General features: G+C 41.8%; 1 protein-coding gene across 1 annotated transcript in view; it reads left to right on the forward strand.

Moving 5' to 3' along the window:
- The first annotated feature begins 13 nt into the window (after positions 1-13).
- Positions 14-24,353, forward strand: part of LOC110524181 (ankyrin repeat domain-containing protein SOWAHC) — a 26,624-nt gene continuing 2,284 nt past the window's right edge. The window contains exons 1-5 of the mRNA XM_036979069.1: positions 14-4,368; positions 4,498-4,500; positions 5,288-5,374; positions 11,870-11,872; positions 15,624-15,696. Coding sequence (XP_036834964.1) covers positions 5,336-5,374; positions 11,870-11,872; positions 15,624-15,696 — 115 coding nt within the window. The 5' untranslated portion in view covers positions 14-4,368; positions 4,498-4,500; positions 5,288-5,335. The remainder of the gene's footprint in view (positions 4,369-4,497; positions 4,501-5,287; positions 5,375-11,869; positions 11,873-15,623; positions 15,697-24,353) is intronic.

Here is a 24,353-nt window from a genome sequence, read left to right on the forward strand (position 1 = left end):
TTTTTTGTTTTATTTCTGCAGTTTGATGTTTTACCAAAACAAATACATAGTTCCTTCTTGAATAGTCAGTACTATGCCAAACTGTACGAAGGAAACTTAGTGTGACGTCAACATATTAAGTGTATATCCTCTACTCTTCAAATGGCCTCCTTGATTTACCCCTTGTGTAATGGGGGAAACAGGCGGTGGACTCAAATGACACAGGTTTCAATTCTTCAGACCCCCACTAAATATACTGCACTACTCTCTCCAGTGTGCATCGACAGCCCCTCTCCTCCACCTATTGGCTAACACGCCTGTATTGATTTCTATCTGACCGGTCCGCTGGCTGGTTAAACCAATCCCTCCCTTCCCACTGAAGCTCTGGCGTTCGAGTGGGAGCACTTACAAAACAATGGTCTTAAGGAAATCAGACGCTTCAGCTACAACAAACAAGCAGTTAGTAAACTTCTTAGCATGACGAAATGAGGGAGGATGGAGAGGTGGAGGGACAGAGAGATGGAGGGAGAGAGACTCCCCACCTTTATCAGAGGGACAGGAGAGCCAGATTAGAGAAGAACATGTGACAAAAAAGGACAGGTTATCCCCCTTTCCAAAGGACAGGTTATCCCCCTTTCCAAAGGACAGGTTATCCCCCTTTCCAAAGGACAGGTTATCCCCCTTTCCAAAGGACAGGTTATCCCCCTTTCCAAAGGACAGGTTATCCCCCTTTCCAAAGGACAGGTTATCCCCCTTTCCAAAGGACAGGTTATCCCCCTTTCCAAAACCTATGATTCTATCCAAGATTAAAGGTGGAAGGTGTTAAAAAATCTCAACAACCAGCTGTTGTGAACCATGATAGGTTTAATTTTTGTAAATGATTAAAATGATCAAATAATACATTATTGACAAATTCTGCAGACAAAACTGAACACTATTAATATTAATACTCCTATAGGAATGACGTCTTATACTCTAACAAGAACCATAATATTCAATATTCTCTTTCTCCTATGAACTGTACTGCCCGATGGCCGTTCTACAACTGTTTTGTGTTAACCTGCTGCTGGAAACCAAGGGGGTGAGTAGTGGTATTTTTACATGGTCCATGTGCCTCCTTTCTGTACTGATCAAACATGTTGCTGCTGGCTTACAGCTAAAACAAAACATCCCCAATACTTTTATTTCAATTAGCTAAGCATTGATAATTCATAGTGCTCTTTCATAGTGCTCTGGCAGTGTCAAAGATTGGACAAAGGTTGGGTGTCTCGCTGTTCTTTAAAACAGGAAGAACATTTATTCAGAAGTCTACTAAATGGGATTCACACCAACATCCAATTTCTGACATGTATCAACTTTTAAGGTATGACCCAGGTGCAGACAGTGTTGAAGAAACTGAAGTTTATTCTTTATACAGGGGCAGGCAAATGACAGGTCAAGGCAGGCAGGGGTCAAGGCAGGCAGAACAGGCAGAACCGGGAAACTAGAAAACAGGAGTAAGGAACAGGCGGGAGCAGGGAAACAAAACGCTGGTAGGTTCTACGAACAAACAAACTGGCAACAGACAAACAGAGTACACAGGTATTAATACACAGGGGATAATGGGGAAGATAGGTGACACCTGGAGGGGAGTGGAGACAAGCACAAAGAAAGTTGAAACAAATCAGGGCATGACAGCATATGTTTATCTACAAAACAAACAAAAAGCTGAAATTGTTTTGCAAGGCACAAAAACACACCACCCTACATTCTGACATGCCTTGGTTCTCCCTATCACCCTACAGTCAAACACACACACACACACACACACACACACACACACACACACACACACACACACACACACACTGTATTGTCCTACAGGGCTGGTTATTTTTTATCAAGCCTTTCTTCAGGCGTCTGAGGTTTTGTTTAGTATTACGGTCAGTCAGTGTAATGGGCCAGAGAATCCAAATGACTGTATCCACTGAGTTTAGCTCACTCTGTAGTCATGGGCTAGGTCCCAAATGACACCGTATTCCCTATATAATGCACTACTTTTCATCAGGGCCCATAGAGCTACTTAAGAGACTAGGGTGCCATTTGGGATGCAGACATGACGCCGGAGCCCAGATGATCATGGTGTGTAATGATATTGTAATTGAATGGTAATTAAAAGTTGAAAAAACACACAGCTTTCACTGCCTGAAGGCAGATTTATACCACTATACTGTCCTCACCAGATGAGAGCTACTGATCGTTTTTTCGTAGAATGAAACAATTCCATGAACTTTGCAGTGTTTTTTAAATTTTATGTAGGTTTTTTGTTTGAACATTTGGTGTGTTTAAACACAGAATTTCACTGCCACTGTCATTTGTACAGAAATGCAGCATTACTTTGGTTTAGTTGAACCCCAACCAATACTTTCTCTCTAACTGGCTCCACACCAGTATGCTACAACACAAAGGCATTATTTCACTTGCTATGAAAACTTTGTTGAGGTATGTCTGTTGAGAATGTTTCAACCAGCAGAGCATATGGTAGCCTATTGCCACAGTCCGGCTTTGAAAGGCAACTGCTGAAGCCAGAGCAGGAATTTCACACAGCGTTGAGTGAGACTGCATAAACAAGCGCTAAGCTGTCTATTGAAAGGCTCCAAAGCAAAAGACCTCGTCCATATGGCCTCTCCTACAACTCTCCCTCCTTCAGTCAGTTTGTATAGCCCCCCCCGATATCAGCTCCATGGGCCCCACCATGCAGAAGTAACAACATCAATGGTGTAAACCCTTGCCACTTGAGATTATTACATTTCTTTTTATGCTTCACTTGATCAAAATGGAAGAAGTGGAATTTACGCCTTTTTGATGTTCTTTTTCCTGCTGCTTTCAGCGAGGCATTGGGAACTGGTTTTGTTGTTCGTCCCTGTACCAGAATACCACCCACTAAAGGGCCACAGATGCCAATCTGATGGTAGCAGACGGTCGGATGGCAGTTACCAGTTTGAACAGGGTCACTGTTGTCAAACTGTCCCATGATGCATGGCAGATACCTCCCAGAAGGCTTCTCTCTCTATTCATGGGCCGGATTTAAAACACCCTGTTTTAAAGAAAGGTTGTACCTTACGGCCACAGTAAATCTAATGCAATTTATGGTGTGCCATAATGCTAACTAACATGGGACATTTTGTAAACAGTAGGTACTGGTTTAAACACAATATGATACTGTTCGATTGTATTGTATTCAGCAACTATGTGCATCATTACTAATCCTATAAGTGTAACCGCAAAACATTTATTTCATTTTTTATTATTTTTTTTAAATCGTTGATGTAAAGTGGACAGTCATACTGGTCACAGTTGCTCATCATAACATGGAGAGTGACAGTAGCTCCAGACCTGGATGGAGAAGCGTTTTTTTTAATCAGTTTGTGTCTGGAGCGTTGGGGAGGCCAAACAGTCTGACGGAGTGACGGAAGAACCCCAACAGGCATCACAGAGCTCGGTTAGCACCTTGTAATGAAACCAGGCCTGGGTAAAGCAGCTTGGCAGCATCCCGCCTCGACGCGCGCAGTGGTCAGTCTACATTAACACACACACACACACGCATGCATGCGCTCCCCACACACACACTTAAAGGGGGCTGCTGCAGGCACCCAAAAATAACTCCCGTTAGCTATCCCGCAGACAGACATTCCCCCCCCCCCCTCCTCCCAGCCATTGGTTTCTGCTAGATTTCCGCGCTCTCGGTTGTTGGCTGAATGATATATATTGGCGAGAGATAATTAAACGCTTGGAAACCAGTGGGAAACACTGTTCTATTTGTTTCATCTAATCTACTGTACCGCAACATGGTAGTGACAGTGTAGTGACAGTGTGAGGTTGGTAGGGAGCGGGACGGGGTAGGAAAGGCCAGGGTTGATGCTGTGTGTCCTTATGAAAGGGATGGGGTGGAAAGGCCAGGGTTGATGCTGTGTGTCCTTATGAAAGGGATGGGGTGGAAAGAGTTTTAACCATCTCAGTGTTACAAGATACAAAGAATCAGTTCAGAAGGACAAGAAGATTACTGTTACTATAGTTCCCTGCATTCTCTATGGGGACTATCTTAATCTTAAAAGGAAGATTACGGGGAACTCTTGTTGATTGAAGGGTTTAGTTTGAACCCATGCCAAATCTGAACAGAATAGGACCAAAGGTGTCAATGAATGGACATGTCAGAGAGTGAACCCATCAAAGCATGCCTCTCCTCTCACCTCTCTCTACTTTGATGTGCTTCGACTGGGAATGTGGACGGAGGGGAATAGCTAGCGTCCCGGCTCTACATCAATACGTCCACGCGGACAATAAGAATAGCTGCTCTGGAGAAAGGCAGAACAGGGATGGAATCCGGACATAATACAAAGGGATACACAGGTTATGATGCCCACCGTGTATCACATTGTGATTGATTAGAATGGTTAGAACAGTGATCCTACATTAAACTTTCACTCCTTCCTTCCTTTCGTCTTGTTTTTCTTCTGTCCCCGTGAATTGGACATCAAGTTTGTAAGTATATAGAATTAAACATCAATATTATAGATGGGCTTCAATGACTCTGTTTGTGTGGGTGTGTGTACAACGTGTTCCTCTTTCTCTCCCATTAGACTGTTGTGTTCCCTAATTGTGTAGCTAGTTACCAGTCGATTCATTATAATACATGAAATGATCTGATTTGGACTCATTCAGTTCTACACAATAGAAATTGGATAACTGTCCTTGAATCTGGCTCTTTAGTGAGGCATCAATAAACTCAACATTGGGCCGAATTAAGCCAGCTTATTACAGAGCAGACACAGTGCCTGGCCATTCTTCACAGCCAAATCTGTTTAGGCAAATTAGGCATGAATTCAATTCAAAGGGACATTTTATTTAAATGAGCCGTTCGTGTTTTTTCATTTTTGTGTCACTGCTGTTGTGGAGGCTGTGTAGACGTACAATTCTTCTTATATTAATTGACAGTTGGCCTGAGTGAGGAGCGGATATCCCTTCTATTGTAACCTTGAAACGTAGTAAGTCCTAACTGAAATTTTACTCAAGAAATATGCCTTCATTAAATATTTGGAATAGTATCTGTGACCATACAATACCTTATTAGTTATGTACACAAAAAAAAACTCAACTCAAACCTCTGCACAAATCTCCCATTGGCATCAGTGCTTTATTTACATGTTACGTAGCCTAGTTCCTAGTCAGGATTCCACCCAGCCAGTCAGTCACTCAGTGGGTGCGTATGGTAGGAGCAGTCTCAGTGTTGAATGACTGGCCCCTCCCCTCTGTCTGTGCGTCTTCTCAGACGGCGCTTCACTGGGCAACCAAGCAAGGCTGCGTGGAGGCTGTGGACATGATGGCTCGCACCGGCGTGGACGTCAACATCAGATCGGTGAGCGAACGCCGCAGTGACAGGTGGTGTCGGGCTGTGAAGGGTCAATGACTTCAGTTCACACTGACGCCTTACTCGCTCGCACCTCATACAGGCCACAGCTACCGCATCTCCTCACGCAGTTATCATTTTCTATGTCCGTCGATTGTCCACCACAGATGCAGACGCGCACACACACACACACACACACACACACACACACACACACACACACATAGAGATGTACAGGTGTGACTACTCTTTAAAATTCCCGCTGAGGTTATACTTCCGTTTCCCTGTGGTGTTTTAGTCCAAAGGCTTCCGAAGGAACTTCTCCTCGACTCTGGGCTGCTGGTTTGATAAAGCAGTGCACCACATAAGCTAGCTACAGATTGTACACCAGAAAATTTGATATAACTAAAGATTTTTGGTTCAATCAGACAACAACAAATGTGCAAAAGTAGCCCAATTAGCGGTAGAGATGCGGGCAGTCAAAACCAATACAGCGCTGCGAAACGGAGAACAGGCGCTCTGACGTCATGTACAGCATGTTACTGTACAGCATCTGCATTCCAATTTATGCACTTATCAATGACAAAATCTGTATACGGGATGACTCGGGCTGTGAGTGGAAAGGGTTACTAACAGAGCATTTTCTAAATTCAAATGAACCACCTGCAACTGGACACAATAATTTATAATATACTTCTTTGCCCGAATCGACAACTAAAAAGGTATCGCCAAATACAGGTTATTTGAAAATTCTATGGCAGCGGTTGGTATGGGGCTTTACACCAAAACTCGTATGTTATATTACATTATCTGGTGCACAGTCTCTAGCTACACTTAAACCCATTCCACCCCAAGTCAATGTCCCCAAGACAACTGACATTGTCTAATGTGCAGCACTAAATAAATATCAGTTAAGCATTACCTCATAAGGATTTTCACTCAATCCCTCCCTATCTGGTTTAAGTAGTGTGAAAATATTCATTGTTTGTTTTCTGTCATTTCGTTATTTTAAAAATGCTAATTTCTCTTTTATCTATCACATCATACTCTTTTTGTCATTCATTTTGGGGCTGATATAGACATTTGAGAGTTTTGTTATTTTCTCAGCCCGGGGCTAAGTTTGCCTTCACAGTAAATAAAATGGAAAACCATACCACACACAAACCCTGCTGCCTTGTATGTAGAGAGGCAGCAGAGGCAGGTGGGTGGTGGATTTATTTGAAGGGGCAATGTTGTGATTACTTAATGGCTTCTCAGACAGCCATGGGCCTGTAGAATTCAATTTAGCGTCTGCCTCTCTAAGTGTTAATCTCCTGTCCTCGCAGACCGCTGCCTGGTTATGATGCGATGTGTACACACACAGGAGAGATAATGTTTAATCCTTACCAGAGCAAAGTAAACCGGACAAGTCAGTTATTGGCTCTATAATTACATAATTCACTTTTTTGTCTCTAATCGTTACAGTGGTAATGGCACTGATGAAACGGCTTTTCAGCCAAAGCAGAAAGCAAATCAAAAATCTATAATTCATAGAATGGCTTTAAGTGCTGTGAAACTGTTGGATTCACTGAACATACTCCATTCACTGGAGGCGGTTTAGAGGGTTTTGTAGCTTTTTCTTTGACTGCCGATGAATTTCATGTGTGTGTGTTATCCCCCAAGTCAGCTTTCATCTGACATTAAAGAGCCATCGCTGTCAGCTGAACTTGAAAGGGAGGACACACAATGTTGACATGCAATGCATCACATAGATATGGTATTGCCCAGTTCACCTTAGTCCATTATATATATATATATATATATATATATATATATATATATATATATATATATATATATATATATATATATATACACAGATACAGTCGTGGCAAAAAGTTTTGAGAGTGACACATACATTTCCACAAAGTTTGCTGCTTTAGTGTTTTTAGATATTTTTGTCAGATGCTACTATGGAATACTGACGTATAATTACAAGTGTCAAAGGCTTTGACAATTACATGAAGTTGATGCAAAGAGTCAATATTTGCAGTATTGACCCTTCTTTTTCAAGACCTCTGCAATCCGCCCTGGCATGCTGTCAATTAACTTCTGGGCCACATCCTGACTGATGGCAGCCCATTCTTGCATAATCAATGCTTGGAGTTTGTCAGAATTTGTGGGGTTTTGTTTGTCCACCCGCCTCTTGAAGATTGACCACAAGTTCTCAATGGGATTAAGGTCTGGGAAGTTCCTGGCCATGGTCCCAAAATATCGACGTTTTGTTCCCCGAGCCACTTAGTTATCACTTGCCTTATGACAAGGTGCTCCATCATGCTTTACCACAGTTCTCAGCAGTCCAATCCCTGTACCTTTTGCAGAATATAAGTCTGTCCCTGATATTTTTCCTGGAGAGAAGTGGCTTCTTTGCTGCCCTTCTTGACACCAGGCCATCCTCCAAAAGTCTTCGCCTCACTGTGCGTGCAGATGCACTCACACCTGCCTGCTACCATTCCTGAGCAAGCTCTATACTGGTGGTGCCCCGATCCTGCAGCTGAATCAACTTTAGGAGACGGTCCTGGCGCTTGCTGGACTTTCTTGGGCGCCTTGAAGCCTTTCTCACAACAATTGAACCGCTCTCCTTGAAGTTCTTGATGATCCGATAAATGGTTGATTTAGGTGCAATCTTACTGCCAGCAATATCCTTGCCTGTGAAGCCCTTTTTGTGCAAAGCAATGATGACAGCACGTGTTTCCTTGCAGGTAACCATGGTTGACAGAGGAAGAACCATGATTCCAAGCACCACCCTCCGTTTGAAGCTTCCAGTCTGTTACTCGAACTCAATCAGCAATGCAGAGTGATCTCCAGCCTTGTCCTTGTCAACACTCACACCTGTGTTAATGACAGAATCACTGACATGATATCAGCTGGTCCTTTTGTGGCAGGGCTGAAATGCAGTGGACATTTTTGGGGGGGATTCAGTTAATTTGCATGGCAAAGAGGGACTTTGCATTTAATTGCAGTTCATCTGATCACTCTTCATAATATTCAGGAGTATATGCAAATTGCCATCATACAAACTGAGGCAGCAGACTTTGAAAATTAATATTTGTGTCATTCTCAAAACTTTTGGCCACGACTGTATATATACACATACAGTACGTGTCAAACGTTTGCACACACCTACTTATTCAAGGGTTTTTCTTTATTTTTACTATTTTTACTATCTATACATTGTAGAATAATAGTGAAGACATCAAAACTATGAAATAACACATACGGAATCATGTAGTAACCAAAAAAGTTTTTCACAAATCAAATTTGAAAATCTTCAAAGTAGCCACCCTTTGCCTTGATGACAGCTTTGCACACTCTTGGCATTCTCTTAACCAGCTTCATGAGGTAGTCACCTGGAATGCATTTCAATTAATAGGTGTGTTAATTTGTGGAAGTTCTTTCCTTTTTAATGCGTTTGAGCCAATCAGTTGTGTTGTGACAAAGTAGGGGTGGTGTACAGAAGATAGCCCTATTTGGTAAAATACCAAGTCCATATTATGGCAAGAACAGCTCAAATATGCGAAGAGAAATTACAGTCCATCATTATTTTAAGGCATGAAGGTCAGTCAATCCGGAACATTTCAAGAATTTTGAAAGTTTCTTCAAGTGCAGTCGCAAAAACCATCAAGCGCTATGATGAAACTGGCTCTCATGAGGACCGCTACATGAAAGGAAGACCCAGAGTTACTGTACCTCTGCTGCAGAGGATGAATTCATTATAGTTAACTGCACCTCAGATTGCAGCCCAAATCAATTCTTCACAGAGTTCAAGTAACAGACACATCTCAACATCAACTGTTCACAGGAGACTGCGTGTATCAGGCCTTCGAGGTTGAATAGCTGCAAATAAACCACTACTGAAGGACACTAATAATTAGAAGGGACTTGCTTGGGCCAAGAAACACGAGCAATTAATCTGTCCTTTGGTCTGATGAGTCCAAATTTGAGATTTTTGGATCCAACCACTGTGTCTTTGTGAGACACAGAGTAGGTGAACTGATGATCTCTGCAAGTGTGGTTCCCACTGTGAAGCATGGAGGAGGTAGTGTGATGGTGTGGGGGTGCTTTTATGGTGACACTGTCTGTGATTCCTTTACAATTCAAAGCACACTGAACCAGCATGTCTACCACAGCATTCTGCAGTGATAAACGATCCCATCTGGTTTGCTCTTAGTTGGACTATCATTTGTTTTTCAACAGGACAATGACCCAAAACACACCTCCAGGCTGTGTATGGGCTATTTGACCAAGGAGAGTGATGGAGTGCTGCATCAGATGACCTGGCCTCCACAATCACCTGACTTCAACCCAATTGAGATGGTTTGGGATGAGTTGGACCGCAGAGTGGAGGAAAAGCAGCCAATAAGTGCTCAGCATATGTGGGAACTTCTTCAAGACTGTTAGAAAAGCATTCCAGGTGACTATTTTGGTTACTAAATGATTCCATATGTGTTATTTCATAGTTTTGATGTCTTGGTAAAAAAAACACAAAAAAAACTCTTGAATGAGTAGGTGTCCAAACTTTTGACTGGTAATGTATATATATTTATTTGAAAAATGATATTGTGAACAAGATTAAAAACGAATTTGCTCTCCTCTTACCTCCTGCCCCTTCCTATGACACACAATCCTCACCATCTCTACAAAGCATGTAAGTAGTCCCTGACCTCACTGTGGCCAGTACCGCAAAATGCATATGCAAATGCTAGAAATATGAATAGCCCTAGGGCTGCTATAGTTGAAGTCGGAAGTTTACATACACTTACATGCACGTTTTTCAACCACTCCACAAATTTCTTGTTAACCAGCTATAGTTTTGGCAAGTCGGTTAGGACATCTGCAAATCAATCCCAGAACAACAACAAAAGGACCTTGTGAAGATGCTGGAGGAAACAGGTACAAAAGTATCTAAATCCACAGTAAAACAAGTCCTATACCGACATAACCTGAAAGGCCACTCAACAAGGAAGAAGCCACTGCTCCAAAACCGCCAGAAAAAAGCCAGAATACGGTTTGCAACTGCACATGAGGACAAAGATTGTACTTTTTGGAGAAAAGTCCTCTGGTCTGATGAAACAAAAATAGAACTGTTTTGCCATAATGACCAGGCTTGCAAGCCGAAGATCACCATCCCAACCGTGAAACACGGGGGTGGCAGCATCATGTTGTGGGGGTGCTTTGCAGGAGGAGGGACTGGTGCACTTCACAAAATAGATGGCATCATGAGGTAGGGAAATTATGTGGATATAGTGAAGCAACATCTCAAGACATCAGTCAGGAAGTTAAAGCTCGGTCGCAAATGGGTCTTCCAAATGGACAATGACCCCAAGCATACTTCCAAAGTTGTGGCAAAATGGCTTAAGGACTACAAAGTCAAGGTATTGGAGTGGCCATCACAAAGCCCTGACCTCAATCCTATAGAAAATTTGTGGGCAGAACTGAAAAAGTGTGTGTGCAAGGAGGCCTACAAACCTGACTCGGTTACACCAGCTCTATCATAAGGAATGGGCCAAAAATCACCCAACCTATTGTGGGAAGCTTGTGGAAGGCTACCCGAAACGTTTGACCCAAGTTAAACAATTTCAAGGCAATGCTACCAAATACTAATTGAGTGAAATAAAAGCTGAAATAAATCATTCTCTCTACTATTATTCTGACATGTCACATTCTTAAAATCAAGTGGTGATCCTAACTGACCTAAGACAGGGAATTTTTACGAGGATTAAATGACAGGAATGGTCTAAACCGAGTTTAAATGTATTTGGCTAAGGTGTATGTAATCTTCCAACTTCAACTGTATATGCACTTTATATGCATCACTTCTTATTTTTATATGAACCATTAATGTGTTGAAAATCCCAAATTGTTTGCATAGTCAACTTACACACAGCCCTGACACACACACTTATCCCACCAGACATGCCACCAGGGGTCTTTTCACAGTTTCAAAAAAGTGTACAGTTTTATATAGAGCATTTATTGCATCGACCTCCGTTCCATCAGATTTCCTCAAATAATCAGCAAACCTGGTTTAAAAAAACAGATAAAGCAACAGCTCACAGCACAACGCCTCTCTCCTATTCGACCTAGAGAGTTTGTGTGTATGCATTGATATGTTGGCTACATTTGCCTTCTTTTTTAAATATTTTTTTAAAACATATATGTCGTTCTGTCCTTGAGCTGTTCTTGTCTATTAATGTTCTGTATTATGTCATGTTTAATGTTGTGTGTGGACCCCAGGAAGAGTAGCTGCTGCTTTCGCAACAGCTAATGCGGATCCTAATAAAATACCAAAAATACCAAAATATGAAATGAGCATTGACAAACAATTTACAAAGTCAAATGACCTGTGTTGGTAGTGTAAAATGAGGTTGTGCCTCTGTCTCTTGATGTTTTCTAATTCTCCCTGTATTCCTCTGGCCTTCTCCATGCCTGGCGATTTGACTGTCGACACGTTCTGCTCTGAAGGGGGTAAGTTATATTGTAATACTCTAATACACATTTGAAATGAGTCCATACTATAGTGGTCATGAATATGGTAAAGGAGAGCTGTCACGCCTTATAGCAATATCCCCTCACGTGTGTTTGGAGACAGGATGTGTGGGCTGTAGGACTCATACAAACAGGCATACAGAAGTAAGTCAATACCAGTCTGCCCACCATAGGCATTCAACAGACAGGAGTAGGAGAGGGGTGAAGTTACATTGGGTCGTTGAATTAACTGTTATCATACATGGAGGGTTCGTGTCCACAATCAGAATGAACTGAAACTTGTACTCTCTGACATGGCAAAGTCAGCGTGTATCAGTGAAAGGAGAGGGTATTCTGTGTCTGTTTAGATCGTCTCCCTGTTTGTCAGTGGGCTTACGTCAGTAGCTTATGGGTTGTCTTGGACAAGTAACAAAACAAGCTAGCCTACCAACGACAGAGTTGGATTCCCGCTGAATTCATATACTGTGCCTTGATCTCACCCTGCTCCCTCGAAACCCCTAGTTAAACGCCCTTTACCTCCAATGTAAAGCTCAAAGTACACATTAAAGGGGCTTTGAACTTTCTGGAAATTGTAGAAGTGAAAGGTGGTCTCCTTTACCTTGAAAAAGCAGCATACAGTATCTACAGTACATGCCTTCTGTATGCTATAGCTCCTACCACACATATATTTACTGTTTTTCTTTTACCCGCCTTAAAGAGATTCTCAAGTACTTTTGTATACTTTTTTAGCCAGTAGTTCTGAAAGTAGCGCTCACGAGCCAAAAGTGGTCCCTGAAAACGGCGTACTATGTCTAGGGCTGTGGTGGTCATGACATTTTGTCAGACGATTATTGTCATGCAAAAGAATGCCGGTCTCGTGTTAAATTGACCGTTAATTAACATAAACACGTTTAGCATTGCCGGGCCTCAACGAATACAAGCCACATACAAGCCGCTGATGGGTGCCTTTGGAACATCTACATTTAAAAAAAGTTTAATAAATCAATTGAATATACAGTGCATTCGGATAGTATTCAGACCCCTTGACGTTTTCCACATTTTGAAAGTAGCACAGCTATTCAGGTATCTCCAGAGATGTTAGATCGGGTTCAGGTCCGGGCTCTGGCTGGGCCACTCAAGGACATTCAGAGACTTGACCCGAAGCCACTCCTGTGTTGTCTTGGATGTGTGCTTAGGGTAGTTGTCCTGTTGGAAGGTGAACCTTCGCTCCAGTCTGAGGTTCTGATCGCTCTGGAGCAGGTTTTCATCAAGGATCTCTCTGTACTTTGCTCCGTTCATCTTTCCCTCGATCCTGACTAGTCTCTCAGTCCCTGCCGCTGAAAAACATCCCCGCAACGTGATGCTGCCACCATCATGCTTCACCGTAGGGATGGTGCCAGGTTCACTCCAGACGTAACGCTTGGCATTCAGGCCAAAGAGTTCAATCTTGGTTTCATCAGACCAGAGAATTGAATTTCTCACGGTCTGAGAGTCTTTAGGTACCTTTTGGTAAACTCCAAGCGGGCTGTCATGTGCCTTTTACTGATCAAGGGAAACAGGATGCACCTGAGCTCAATTTCGAGGCTCATAGCAAAGTTTCTGAATCTTAGGTAAATAAGGCATTTCTGTTTTTATTTTTAATTAATTAGCAACAGTTCCCAAAAGACTGTTTTTGCTTTGTCTTTATAATACAAAATAATAATTTAATCCATAATAGAATAAAGCTGTACCGTAACAAAATGTGGAAAAATTAAAGGGGTCTGACTACTTTCCAAATGCACTGTATATAGGCCTATGCTTATACATAAGCTCTAATATGCATATGGATGTTTTGAATTAATCATCACCTTAGAAAGAGCTGTCCATTTCGTGGTGTTAGGCTTTGAAACAACATCCACAGCAACCATGTTTTCCACTCAGTTTTAACCTGTTATTGAACATCTTTCTTCCAATTGATCATTCACCGTGAGGTGAGTTTTTAAAAGTACATACTGTTTTGATGATAAGTGTTTGATGTGATTTTCAATCGCATTTGCATCGATGACAGAGTTATTTAGAGGGACAATAGAGCCCCGCGTACCAGGCCATTAGCAACCTGATGATGTCCAGAGTGCATAAGAGGAGATTACCTTGCCTCAACGGTCACGTAGAATTTTACTGCGGTCATGACTGCCCGGTGTGGCGGTAATACAGTCACCGCAACAGCTCTAACCATGTCACATATGTGCAGATATGTGCATCACGTCATTGCTCTTTCTCTCTCTGCTGTGTCTACTGAGCTGTTGGGGCCCCCCCTGCAACCTCATTGGATAAAGCTGGGCAGGCCTCTAACTAGTTGTCACTCAAATGGGAGGGGCTGGAGCTCATTTGCTTGAACTTGAATTGCTAGGGGGCTGGCCCACGTGGGGGGGGACATGTAGGGAAAATGGCGCGGCACAACTTCAAGAAAACAGTTGCTTTCAAACTAGGGATTTTGTGGCTAATTGAGTTAAAACAGTAATTCTACATGTATGACACATCCCAGCCCAAAGCAGAGGTGTAAAACATACTTAGTTGCCAAAGTACCGGAGCATGTTTTTAATACCCATACAAATGTAGACCTCCCAATACATACTTACACAGTACAGTATGTTAAGTGCATTACGTTTATGCACAGCATATTAATCTGCTCAACATCCACACGCTCACATCCATCCACACCTATTTTCAGTGGACAATTGGATTTAAAGACCCATTTGGAAGGAAAGTGACCAGAAAGAAACACAGAGGAAACAGTCACAGTACGGTGTTTCAGCTTGTCTGATAGCTCCCTAGATGCACTCTAGATCAAAGAGTCTCCCGGGCCCCGTATAAAGTCTCTGTTGTGATAAGAGTTCAGCATGACTGTGTTCCAGCGTCTCACACAGACCCATTACTCTATCAATACTGACATCAAAGTCTCACCCGGGTTGTCACTTAACTTCTCTCTGACGAAGAAAACGGCGTTCAAGTTTCGGAGCACTGTGTTTCGTATGATAATGACGCCAGAGAAGGACTCGGTGTGAGTCAAGGGTAGTAGCCCACATTAGACGGGAGTAAACGCAAAGATTCCTCACGCGTCAAAGCACGACGTGTCATTTGGTTAGTGACGATATCAGAATGTACAGATAGAACCGTTCAGACTGATGCAGATGGACAGAATGAGAGACACACCGGTTATTAAAAAATAAACTGCTAACAAATACTTCACTCTGCCTGTAACGGTTTTCTTTGGGTGAAGGAGAGTCGGACCAAAACGCAGCGTGATGATGATTCATGTTTGTTTAATAAAAGGAAAAAACTATACATGAATAACCTACAAAATAATGAAATGTGAAAACCTAAACAGTCCTATCTGGTGCAAACACAGAGACAGGAACAAGGACAATCACCCACAAACACACAGTGAAACCCAGGCTACCTAAATATGGTTCCCAATCAGACAATGACTAACACCTGCCTCTGATTGAGAACCATACCAGGCCAGACATAGAAATAGACAAACAAGACATCCAACATAGAATGCCCACCCAGCTCACGTCCTGACCAACACTAAAACAAGGAAAACACACACGAACGATGGTCAGAACGTGACACTGCCGTTCGCAATCCATATTCCAAAGCACTTCCCACAGACCTGGTGCTCTAAGATCCCCGTTGGATTTTATAACACAGCATGAGCAAAATGAGAGTTGAGTTCATAACACTGATTTGTTTGTTTTGGGACTGTTAGGGCTATACAGCGCTTCACCTGGCCTCTATACACGGACACCAGCACGTCATCCAGCTCCTGATCAACATCTACAGTAAGTGATTACACCGACCTGACTCGCTTACTCTACTTTTGTTCTAATCATAATGCAGCACGTCTATCTGATATCTTTGCCGTAATCAGACCCTCAACACACACTAGAAACGCGTCCCTACAACTGTTTGCCTACGACTACTGTTCTTGCACGTGTTACATTGTAGCTGCTGTAAAGTGTTTAAAATGCATATTGCACACAGGATATGACATATGGGTTCAGGCTCGGACACTGCGAGAGAAGGCTGGATATGCAGATCATGCATTCGAGGCTTGTCTGAAAGCCAATCTAAAGAATAGCGCATCCCAAATGACCTTGGTTAGAGCTGAAACAGAGCACCAAACTCCTCCATCAGATGACAAGGCTAGACGCTGCCGAGCCAACTCTCAAAATATGGCAAAAGGAGAGGCTGATAAGTACATATGGGCTCTAATGTGTCTAACCAATATATGAAGCCCAGTGGAGCAATTCATGATCAAGTTGTGCATCTCAAATGGTACCCTATTCCCTATATAGTGCACTACTTTTGACCAGAGCCATATGGGCCCTTCCTCTAGGCCCTGGTCAAAAGTAGTGCACTATATAGGGAATAGGGTGGCATTTGGGACTCAGCCTCAAATCTGCAGGATCCCTGTGGTGGTGTGCCAGGTCAGAGGCCTTGGTTGTGGAACCCTCCTGCCAGTATAGACAGCCATATGCTTAGAGTCAGCCTGTACCATTCACCCAGACACACAGGCCCTCAGCGTCGCTGTCTTCAGACACTCTCTCTGTACACAAAAGCATGTTTCCATATGGCCAATGAGAATAATGAGTCTGGTCTCTCTCTGCCAAGGACCCCCCTCTACAAATCCCTTTTTTTTGTGTCTTTCAGAGTCAATGAGATTGAGGCGAGGTATGGAGGAAGGCAGGGAGGGAGGATGGGCGTTTGGCCTGTCAGTCAAGTGCTCCTGTTGCTGTGTGACAGTTTAGCTCAGGGATAGGCAACCCTGGTCCTGTAGTGCCGCGGGCACTTCATGTTTTTTAAGAACTAACCTGGAAGACCAGGTGTGCTGTGTCTTGTTTTGCACGCTTTGTACAAAATAATAAAATTCAAGACGACAGCTGTTTATTAGTTAGCTATAACTGGCATGTTCATGTGTCTCCGGCCATGATCAACTGGAAAAAATGACCTCATGACCTGGGTGGTCTTAACCAATCATATCACAGTATAATACGACGGTAGAATGCAACCAATACATGCTCTGTAGTTTGAACTCAAGGTAAGTAACCATTTATTCTGCATACTGGACCAACTGCATCAACATAACAGACTCTGAAACAATGACTCAACATACTGTTACTTTTAAAATAAAGATTTCTCAGCAACTCAGCTTTTCACTGTAGCAATGACATCAAAACATGTCAAATGAATTCGATACCAAAGCATTTCAAGTTAACTTTTTAAAAACAAGTTTATAGTCTGGAACTCTTTTAGGGCAGCGATCAAACTACACCCTTTGACATTTCACAGGTATAGGACAGCTCTAGGCTTGACCTCTCTTTGTAAACGTAGCTCTTTATTAGTTAGCTATAACTGGCATGTTCATGTGTCTCCGGCCAGGATCAACTGGAAAAAATGACCTCTTAACCAATCATATCGCAGTATGATACGGCGGCAGAATGCAACCAATTACAATTCAGAATGTTGACACATATCAATATTATATGTTGAATTTAGACGATCACTGAACTGATCAATTAGCTAAGTAGCTCAGTGTGGTGCCTAGTTGGGACAAAATCCTGCACGGCTTGCAGCACTCCAGGAACAGGATTGCCTACTCCTGGTTTAGCAATGGTGTGTTGCAAACATGCACCCAATTTGTCTGAACCTTATTTCTCTATGCAAATTGGTGTTTTTTCCCTTGATTCTGTCTTCGAAAGGACCAAAGAAGTGACACACACAGTCTCCTGGGAGAACTGTTTGAATTAATGTAATTCTCTAAATCCTATTCCACCCCTGTTGGACAAGACTCAACACTCCAACATTTAACAATAGGCTTTTATTTTGAAAACTGTAAGCAACGATACTGCGTAACCATAGCGAAGGACGATTTGATTAAAAGTGAAGGAACGGTTAGTCCAACTTTATTTGTTTGTTTCAACCTGAGCTCTCGACCTCACCATACACACAGTGCCTTCAGAAAGTAGTCACGCCCCTCGACTTTTTCCACATTTTGCTTTGTTACAGCCTGAATTTAAAATGGATTACATTTAGTTTGTTTTACCACTGGCCTACACACAATACCCCATAAATGTCAGTGGAATATATACATATATATTTTTTTATAATTAATAAAAAAAGAAAAGATGAAATGTCTTGGGTCAATAAGTATTAAACCCCTTTGTTATGGCTAGCCTAAATAAGTTTGGGAGTAAAAATGTGCTTAACAAGTCACATAATAAGTTTATAACACTCTGTGTGCAATAATAGTGTTCATCTCTGTACCCCACACATACCAGTATCTGTAAGGTCCCTCAGTTGAGCAGTGAATTCCAAACACAGATTCAACCACAAAGACCAGGGAGGTTTTCCAATGCCTTCTAAAGAAGGGCACCTATTGGTAGATTGGTAAGAAATGTAAAAAGCAGACATTGAATATCCCTTTGAGCATGGTGAAGTTATTACTTACACTTTGGAAGGTGTATCAATACACCCAGTCACTACAAAGATACAAGCGTCCTTCCTAACTCAGTTGCCTGGAGAGGAAAGCAACTGCTCAGGGATTTCTCCATGAGGCCAATGGTGACTTTAAAACAGTTACAGAGTTTAATGGCTGAGATAGGAGAAAACTGAGGATGGATCAACAACAGTAGTTTCTCCACAATACTAACCTAAGTGACAGAGTGAAATGAAGGAAACCTGTACAGAATAAAAAATATTCCAAAACATGTATCCTGTTTGCAACCAGGCACTAAAATTATTACTGCCCTAAAATGTGGCAAAGCATGAATTACATTTTGAATGAATGAGTTACATTTTATTTTTGTGTCAAATTGCCAATTGGCACACCATCCCTTATGGGATTAATTGACAAATAAACAAACATTACAATAATTCACTGTGGATATTAAATTATAATTCTTCTTCCGGTGTTCTCTGCAATGCACATCGCATAAATAGTGAAAAAATGTCATGTAAAAATCAATACATAATAGTAAATAAGGTTATACAAAAAAATTATTATATCCCTAGAGCAGTAAAATAATATACATACATACATAACATACATAATAAATACAGAAAAAAAGAAACCGAATGAATTTAAACCCAGTCTGGCACAAAGAGAAGATTCATATTGGAGACAAGCCTATACACAATCTATATACACACATGCCATTTACCACATAGAAGATTCATATTGGAGACAAGCCTATACACAATCTATAGACACACATGCCATTTACCACATAGAAGATTCATATGGGAGACAAGCCTATACACAATCTATAGACACACATGCCATTTACCACATAGAAGATTAATATTGGAGACAAGCCTATACACAATCTATAGACACACATGCCATTTACCACATAGAAGATTCATATGGGAGACAAGCCTATACACAATCTATAGACACACATGCCATTTACCACATAGAAGATTCATATGGGAGACAAGCCTATACACAATCTATAGACACACATGCCATTTACCACATAGAAGATTCATATTGGAGACAAGCCTATACACAATCTATAGACACACATGCCATTTACCACATAGAAGATTCATATGGGAGACAAGCCTATACACAATCTATAGACACACATGCCATTTACCACATAGAAGATTCATATGGGAGACAAGCCTATACACAATCTATAGACACACATGCCGTTTACCACATAGAAGATTCATATTGGAGACAAGCCTATACACAATCTATAGACACACATGCCATTTACCACATAGAAGATTCATATGGGAGACAAGCCTATACACAATCTATAGACACACATGCCATTTACCACATAGAAGATTCATATTGGAGACAAGCCTATACACAATCTATAGACACACATGCCATTTACCACATAGAAGATTCATATGGGAGACAAGCCTATACACAATCTATAGACACACATGCCATTTACCACATAGAAGTTAAAAATTGTATTTTAGGTAGCCCTTTTTCTTTTATTCCAGGCTTTATCTAAATATTCTGCAAACGGAAATACACAATGGACAAAAAAACATTTCAGTTACTCCTCATCTCTCAGCCACAGAATGCCAGGGTATATCTGGTGTTCTTTCTGGAATAAGAGCAAGCATATATTGTGGTAGAAAGGGCAATAGAGGATAAAATGAGTTTCATTCTCTATTTCTTCGAGGTCACAATAGTTACATAGGTTTTTATCTTCCATTTCACCACAATACTGACCTGTTTCAATATGCAGAGGCAATATCCCTGATCTTACCTGTGCACATAGCGATCTCTTGCTTTTAGGTAGGTTATACATAACATATCTCTCACACACAAATTCACCCTTAATCAAACAAAAGGTTCTCAATTTGGGTTTATGATTCATCTCCTCCACCCATTTTTTTTTCATATTGTATTAACAGTTTTTTTTTAATCATATCTATGTCTCCCTTAATTTGGTTTTCGTACAGATGTTCAGTCAGACTGTTGAAAAAGGTCAGACATTTCAATTGCCCAGGCTCCACCTCTGGATAGATCCCATTGAAAAACTTGACTAGCTATTCTGGCAGTTGGCATGTCCAACAGTCTATTCCAAAGTCTCACCATACATGCCTTCCATTTCACCTCACAGGGTTCCCAGCCCATGTCCCCAGTTATTGCAGGGTATAGGTGCAAACGTGTGGACACCTAAAAAGTTACGTACTGCTCTGTTATGGACATAGTACCTGGTTGTGCAAAGCGTGTGCAAAGCTGTCATCAAGGCAAAGGGTTGCTATTTGAAGAATCTCAAATATAAAATATATTTTTTGATTTGTTTAACACTTTTTTGGTTACTACATTATTCCACATGTGTTATTTCATAGGTTTGATGTCTTCATTATTATTTTACATTGTAGAAAATAGTAAAAATAAAGAACAACAAATGAGAATAGGTGTTCTAAAACTTTTGACCCGTAGTGTATGTAAATAGCATCTGCTTCTGTATATAGGTGTACTTGACTTAACAAATTACTATAGGGGGAGGATGCATCTCTACCCCATGTGGACTGTTCAGGTGGCAAATTGCATGAAAACACAACAAAACAATATTCTGGCTCCCTATGTTCAAAGCACAAACCAATAATTCCTTCTATGGCTTTATTGATAATTTCAATTTTATTTGCATTCATCATATCAAACTTTACACATATTTCCATTCCCGCTGAGCCTCTGGGAGCTTTCACATTAGTTTTGATGTTGAGTCCATGCCATTACATAAACTTCAATATCAATAGTTTCTTGCAGATGCAAATGCTTTTCATTTATTGAGATATTGTCTGGGTTTAAGTATTTTAGTATCGGTATTCGTAATTTATTGTTTAAGGTAGTCCATCCGTTAACATTTCAATGCGGATTTGAAATCGAATCTCGTAGGGGATGGGAAGCCCCTCAGTATGTCGTAGGTCTGTCCACCCCATGTCCTTGTCCACATTGTCCCTCTGGTTGATCTCGTTTCATGACCCATCCGCTTCCCATGACGAAATAGTCCTTTCCTCCTGGTATTTCCCTCAGCAGCTTCTTGAAGTTCAGGCGATCGGTGTGGGACTTGGCTGATCGAAGGAAGACTTTGTCATAATCAGGATGGCCTCGCAGCTTCATTTTGTTTCATAACAGAGCCACTTTTTCCTTCACGGACCGTCACGCCACCTTCACAACCCCGGGACCTTGTCCTCTCAACTGCAATCACCTCTGTTTCGCAGCCTAAGGCCTACCGACGTCAACTGGTTCACTTTGGAGATTTAGGTCCTCGTTTTCATCAGCTGGAAGTCCAGCAAACATGATAGAACTTTGTTGTTTTGGCAGCACCTATTCTCCCAGATGCTAGGAATTCTACACGGGACTCCAGACGTCCAAGTTCAAGAGCTATGTGGTCTTGTAGCTGCTTGTTATTATTCTCCAGTTGAGTCAGCAAAACTGTATGATTATCAACTTGACATTTCATTCCTTTTTCAATACTAAGCTTCATTTCGTCCATCTTCTTTTTTATTTTTGTACCTAGACTCCTTATCTCCGTCATGAGATTAGCCATGCTATTGGCACTTTCTTTGATCAATTCGGCTCCATGCTTTTCTCACCACTGCGTAGATTTCTACCAGAGTCCATATCTTTGAAGCTTTTCTGTTATTGCCTTTCAAGGTAGATAGCCTGCTAAATGTATAGCTAGGCTCGCCAGATTACTCTCCAAACATTCCCCGACATGACTGTCAATTGACTGTCTGTCACCCTCACGCGATTCAGACTTGCCTACGGGCCGGTCTCTTTAAAAAGTTTTGAAAGAGTTTGGTTCCATAAAGAAGCAGCAGCGTTTTTTAACTTATGTTTGGGGCAAATCCAATATAACACATTACTGAGTTTTACTCTCCATATTTTCAAGCATAGTGGTGGCTATGCTTGTAATCATTAAGGACTGGGGAGTTTTTCAGGATAAAAAAAAATAAAAGGAATGGAGTTAAGTACAGGCAAAATACTAGAGGAGGTTCAGTCTGCTCTCCACCAGACACTGGAAGATGAATTCACCTTTCAGCAGGACAATAACCTAAAACACAAGGCCAAACCTACACTGGAGTTGCTTACCAAGAAGAAAGTGAACGTTCCTGAGTGGCCGAGTTAGTTTTTTCTGCTTGAAAATCTAAGACCTGAAAATGGTCATCCTACAATGATCAACAACTAATTTGACAGAGTTGAAGAACTCTGAAAATAATAATGGGCAAATGTTGCACAATCCAGGCGTGGAAAGCTCTTAGAGATTCTAACATTCACTACATTACCAAAAGTATGTGGACACCTGCTAGTTGAACATCTCGTTCCAAAATCATGGGCATTAATATGGAGTTGGTCCCACCTTTGCTGCTATAACAGCCTCCACTCTTCTGCGAAAACTTTCCACCAGATGTTGGAACATTTCTACGAGGACTTGCTTCCATTCAGCGACGAGCATTAGTGAGGTTGGGCACGGATGTAGGGCGGTTAGGCCTGGCTCACAGTCGGCATTCCAATTCATCCCAAAGGTGTTCGATGGGATTGAGGTTAGAGCTCTGTGCAGGCCAGTCAAGTTCTTCCACACTCTTCCCGACACAGCATTTCTGTACAGACCTCGCTTTGTGTACGGGGGCATTGTCAAGCTGAAACAGGAAAGGGCCTTCCCCAAACTGTTGCCACAAAGTTGGAAGCACAGAATTGTCTAGAATGTAATTGTATGCTGTAGCGTTAAGATTTCCCTTCACTGGAACGTATAGGGGTCTAGCCAGAACCATGAAAAACAGCCCCAGACCACTAAACCTCCTCCATCAAACTTTACAGTTGTCACTATGCATTGGGGCAGGTAGTGTTTTCCTGTCATCCGTCAAATCCAGATTGGTCCGTCTGACTGCCAGATCACTCCAGAGAACGCGTTTCCATTACTCCAGAGTCCAATGGCGGCGAGCTTTACACCACTCCAGCCAACTCTTGGCATTGCGCATGGTGATCTTAGGCTTGTGTGCGTCTGAAGCTCCCGATGAACAGTTCTTGTGCTGACATTGCTTCCAGAGCCAGTTTGGAACTCAGTAGTGAGTGTTGAAACCGAGGACAGGCGATTTTTACGCGCTTCAGCCCTCGCCAATCGCATTTGTTAAGCTTGTGTGGCCTACCACTTCGCGGCTGAGACGTTGTTGCTCCTAGACATTTCCACTTCACAATAACAGCACTTTCAGTTGACCAGGGCAGCTCTAGCAGGGCAGACATTTGACGAACTAAGTTGTTGGAAAGGTGGCATCCTATGACGGTGCCACGTTGAAAATGACTGAGCTCTTCAGTAAGGTCATTCTACTGCCAGTGTTTGTCAATGTAGACTGCATGACTGTGTGCTTTGTTTTATACACCTGTCAGCAACGGGTGTGGCTGAAATAGCTGAATCCACTCATTTGAAGGGGTATCGACATACTTTTTGTATGTATAGTGTATATTGACTCGGGGTTGAATACTTATCTAATCAAGATATATTAGCGTTTTATTTTTCATAATAGTTTTTTCAAATGTTAGTATTTTGAGTAGGTCTTTGACAAAAAAAAAATACAATTAAATCCATTTTAAACGCACTTTGTAACACAACAAAAAATGTGGAAAAAGACAAGGGGTGTGAATACTTTCTGAAGGCACTGTAAAGAGATAGGTGAGTCTCTGCAGACAGACACGCAGCAGTAGTTGTCTAACTCTTGTTTACCAGAGCTGCAAGGGAGTGTCAGTAGGAGGAAACTGTCGGTAATGAACAGAGTCAGTTACACATCCATTACTGTCTCTGTGTGAGCGAGAAAACAACCTCTGTGGGCCCTCTACCTCATTTAAACTGCTTTATAATTGCTTGGTCTACACAGATATGTACATCTACAGTATCATGTACATTTGTGGGGGGAAATAAGTACTCTGACTGAATTTACATTTTTTTTACCCAAC

Source organism: Oncorhynchus mykiss, chromosome 1 (genome assembly GCF_013265735.2).
Source record: "Oncorhynchus mykiss isolate Arlee chromosome 1, USDA_OmykA_1.1, whole genome shotgun sequence".
In the NCBI taxonomy this organism is placed as follows: domain Eukaryota; kingdom Metazoa; phylum Chordata; class Actinopteri; order Salmoniformes; family Salmonidae; genus Oncorhynchus; species Oncorhynchus mykiss.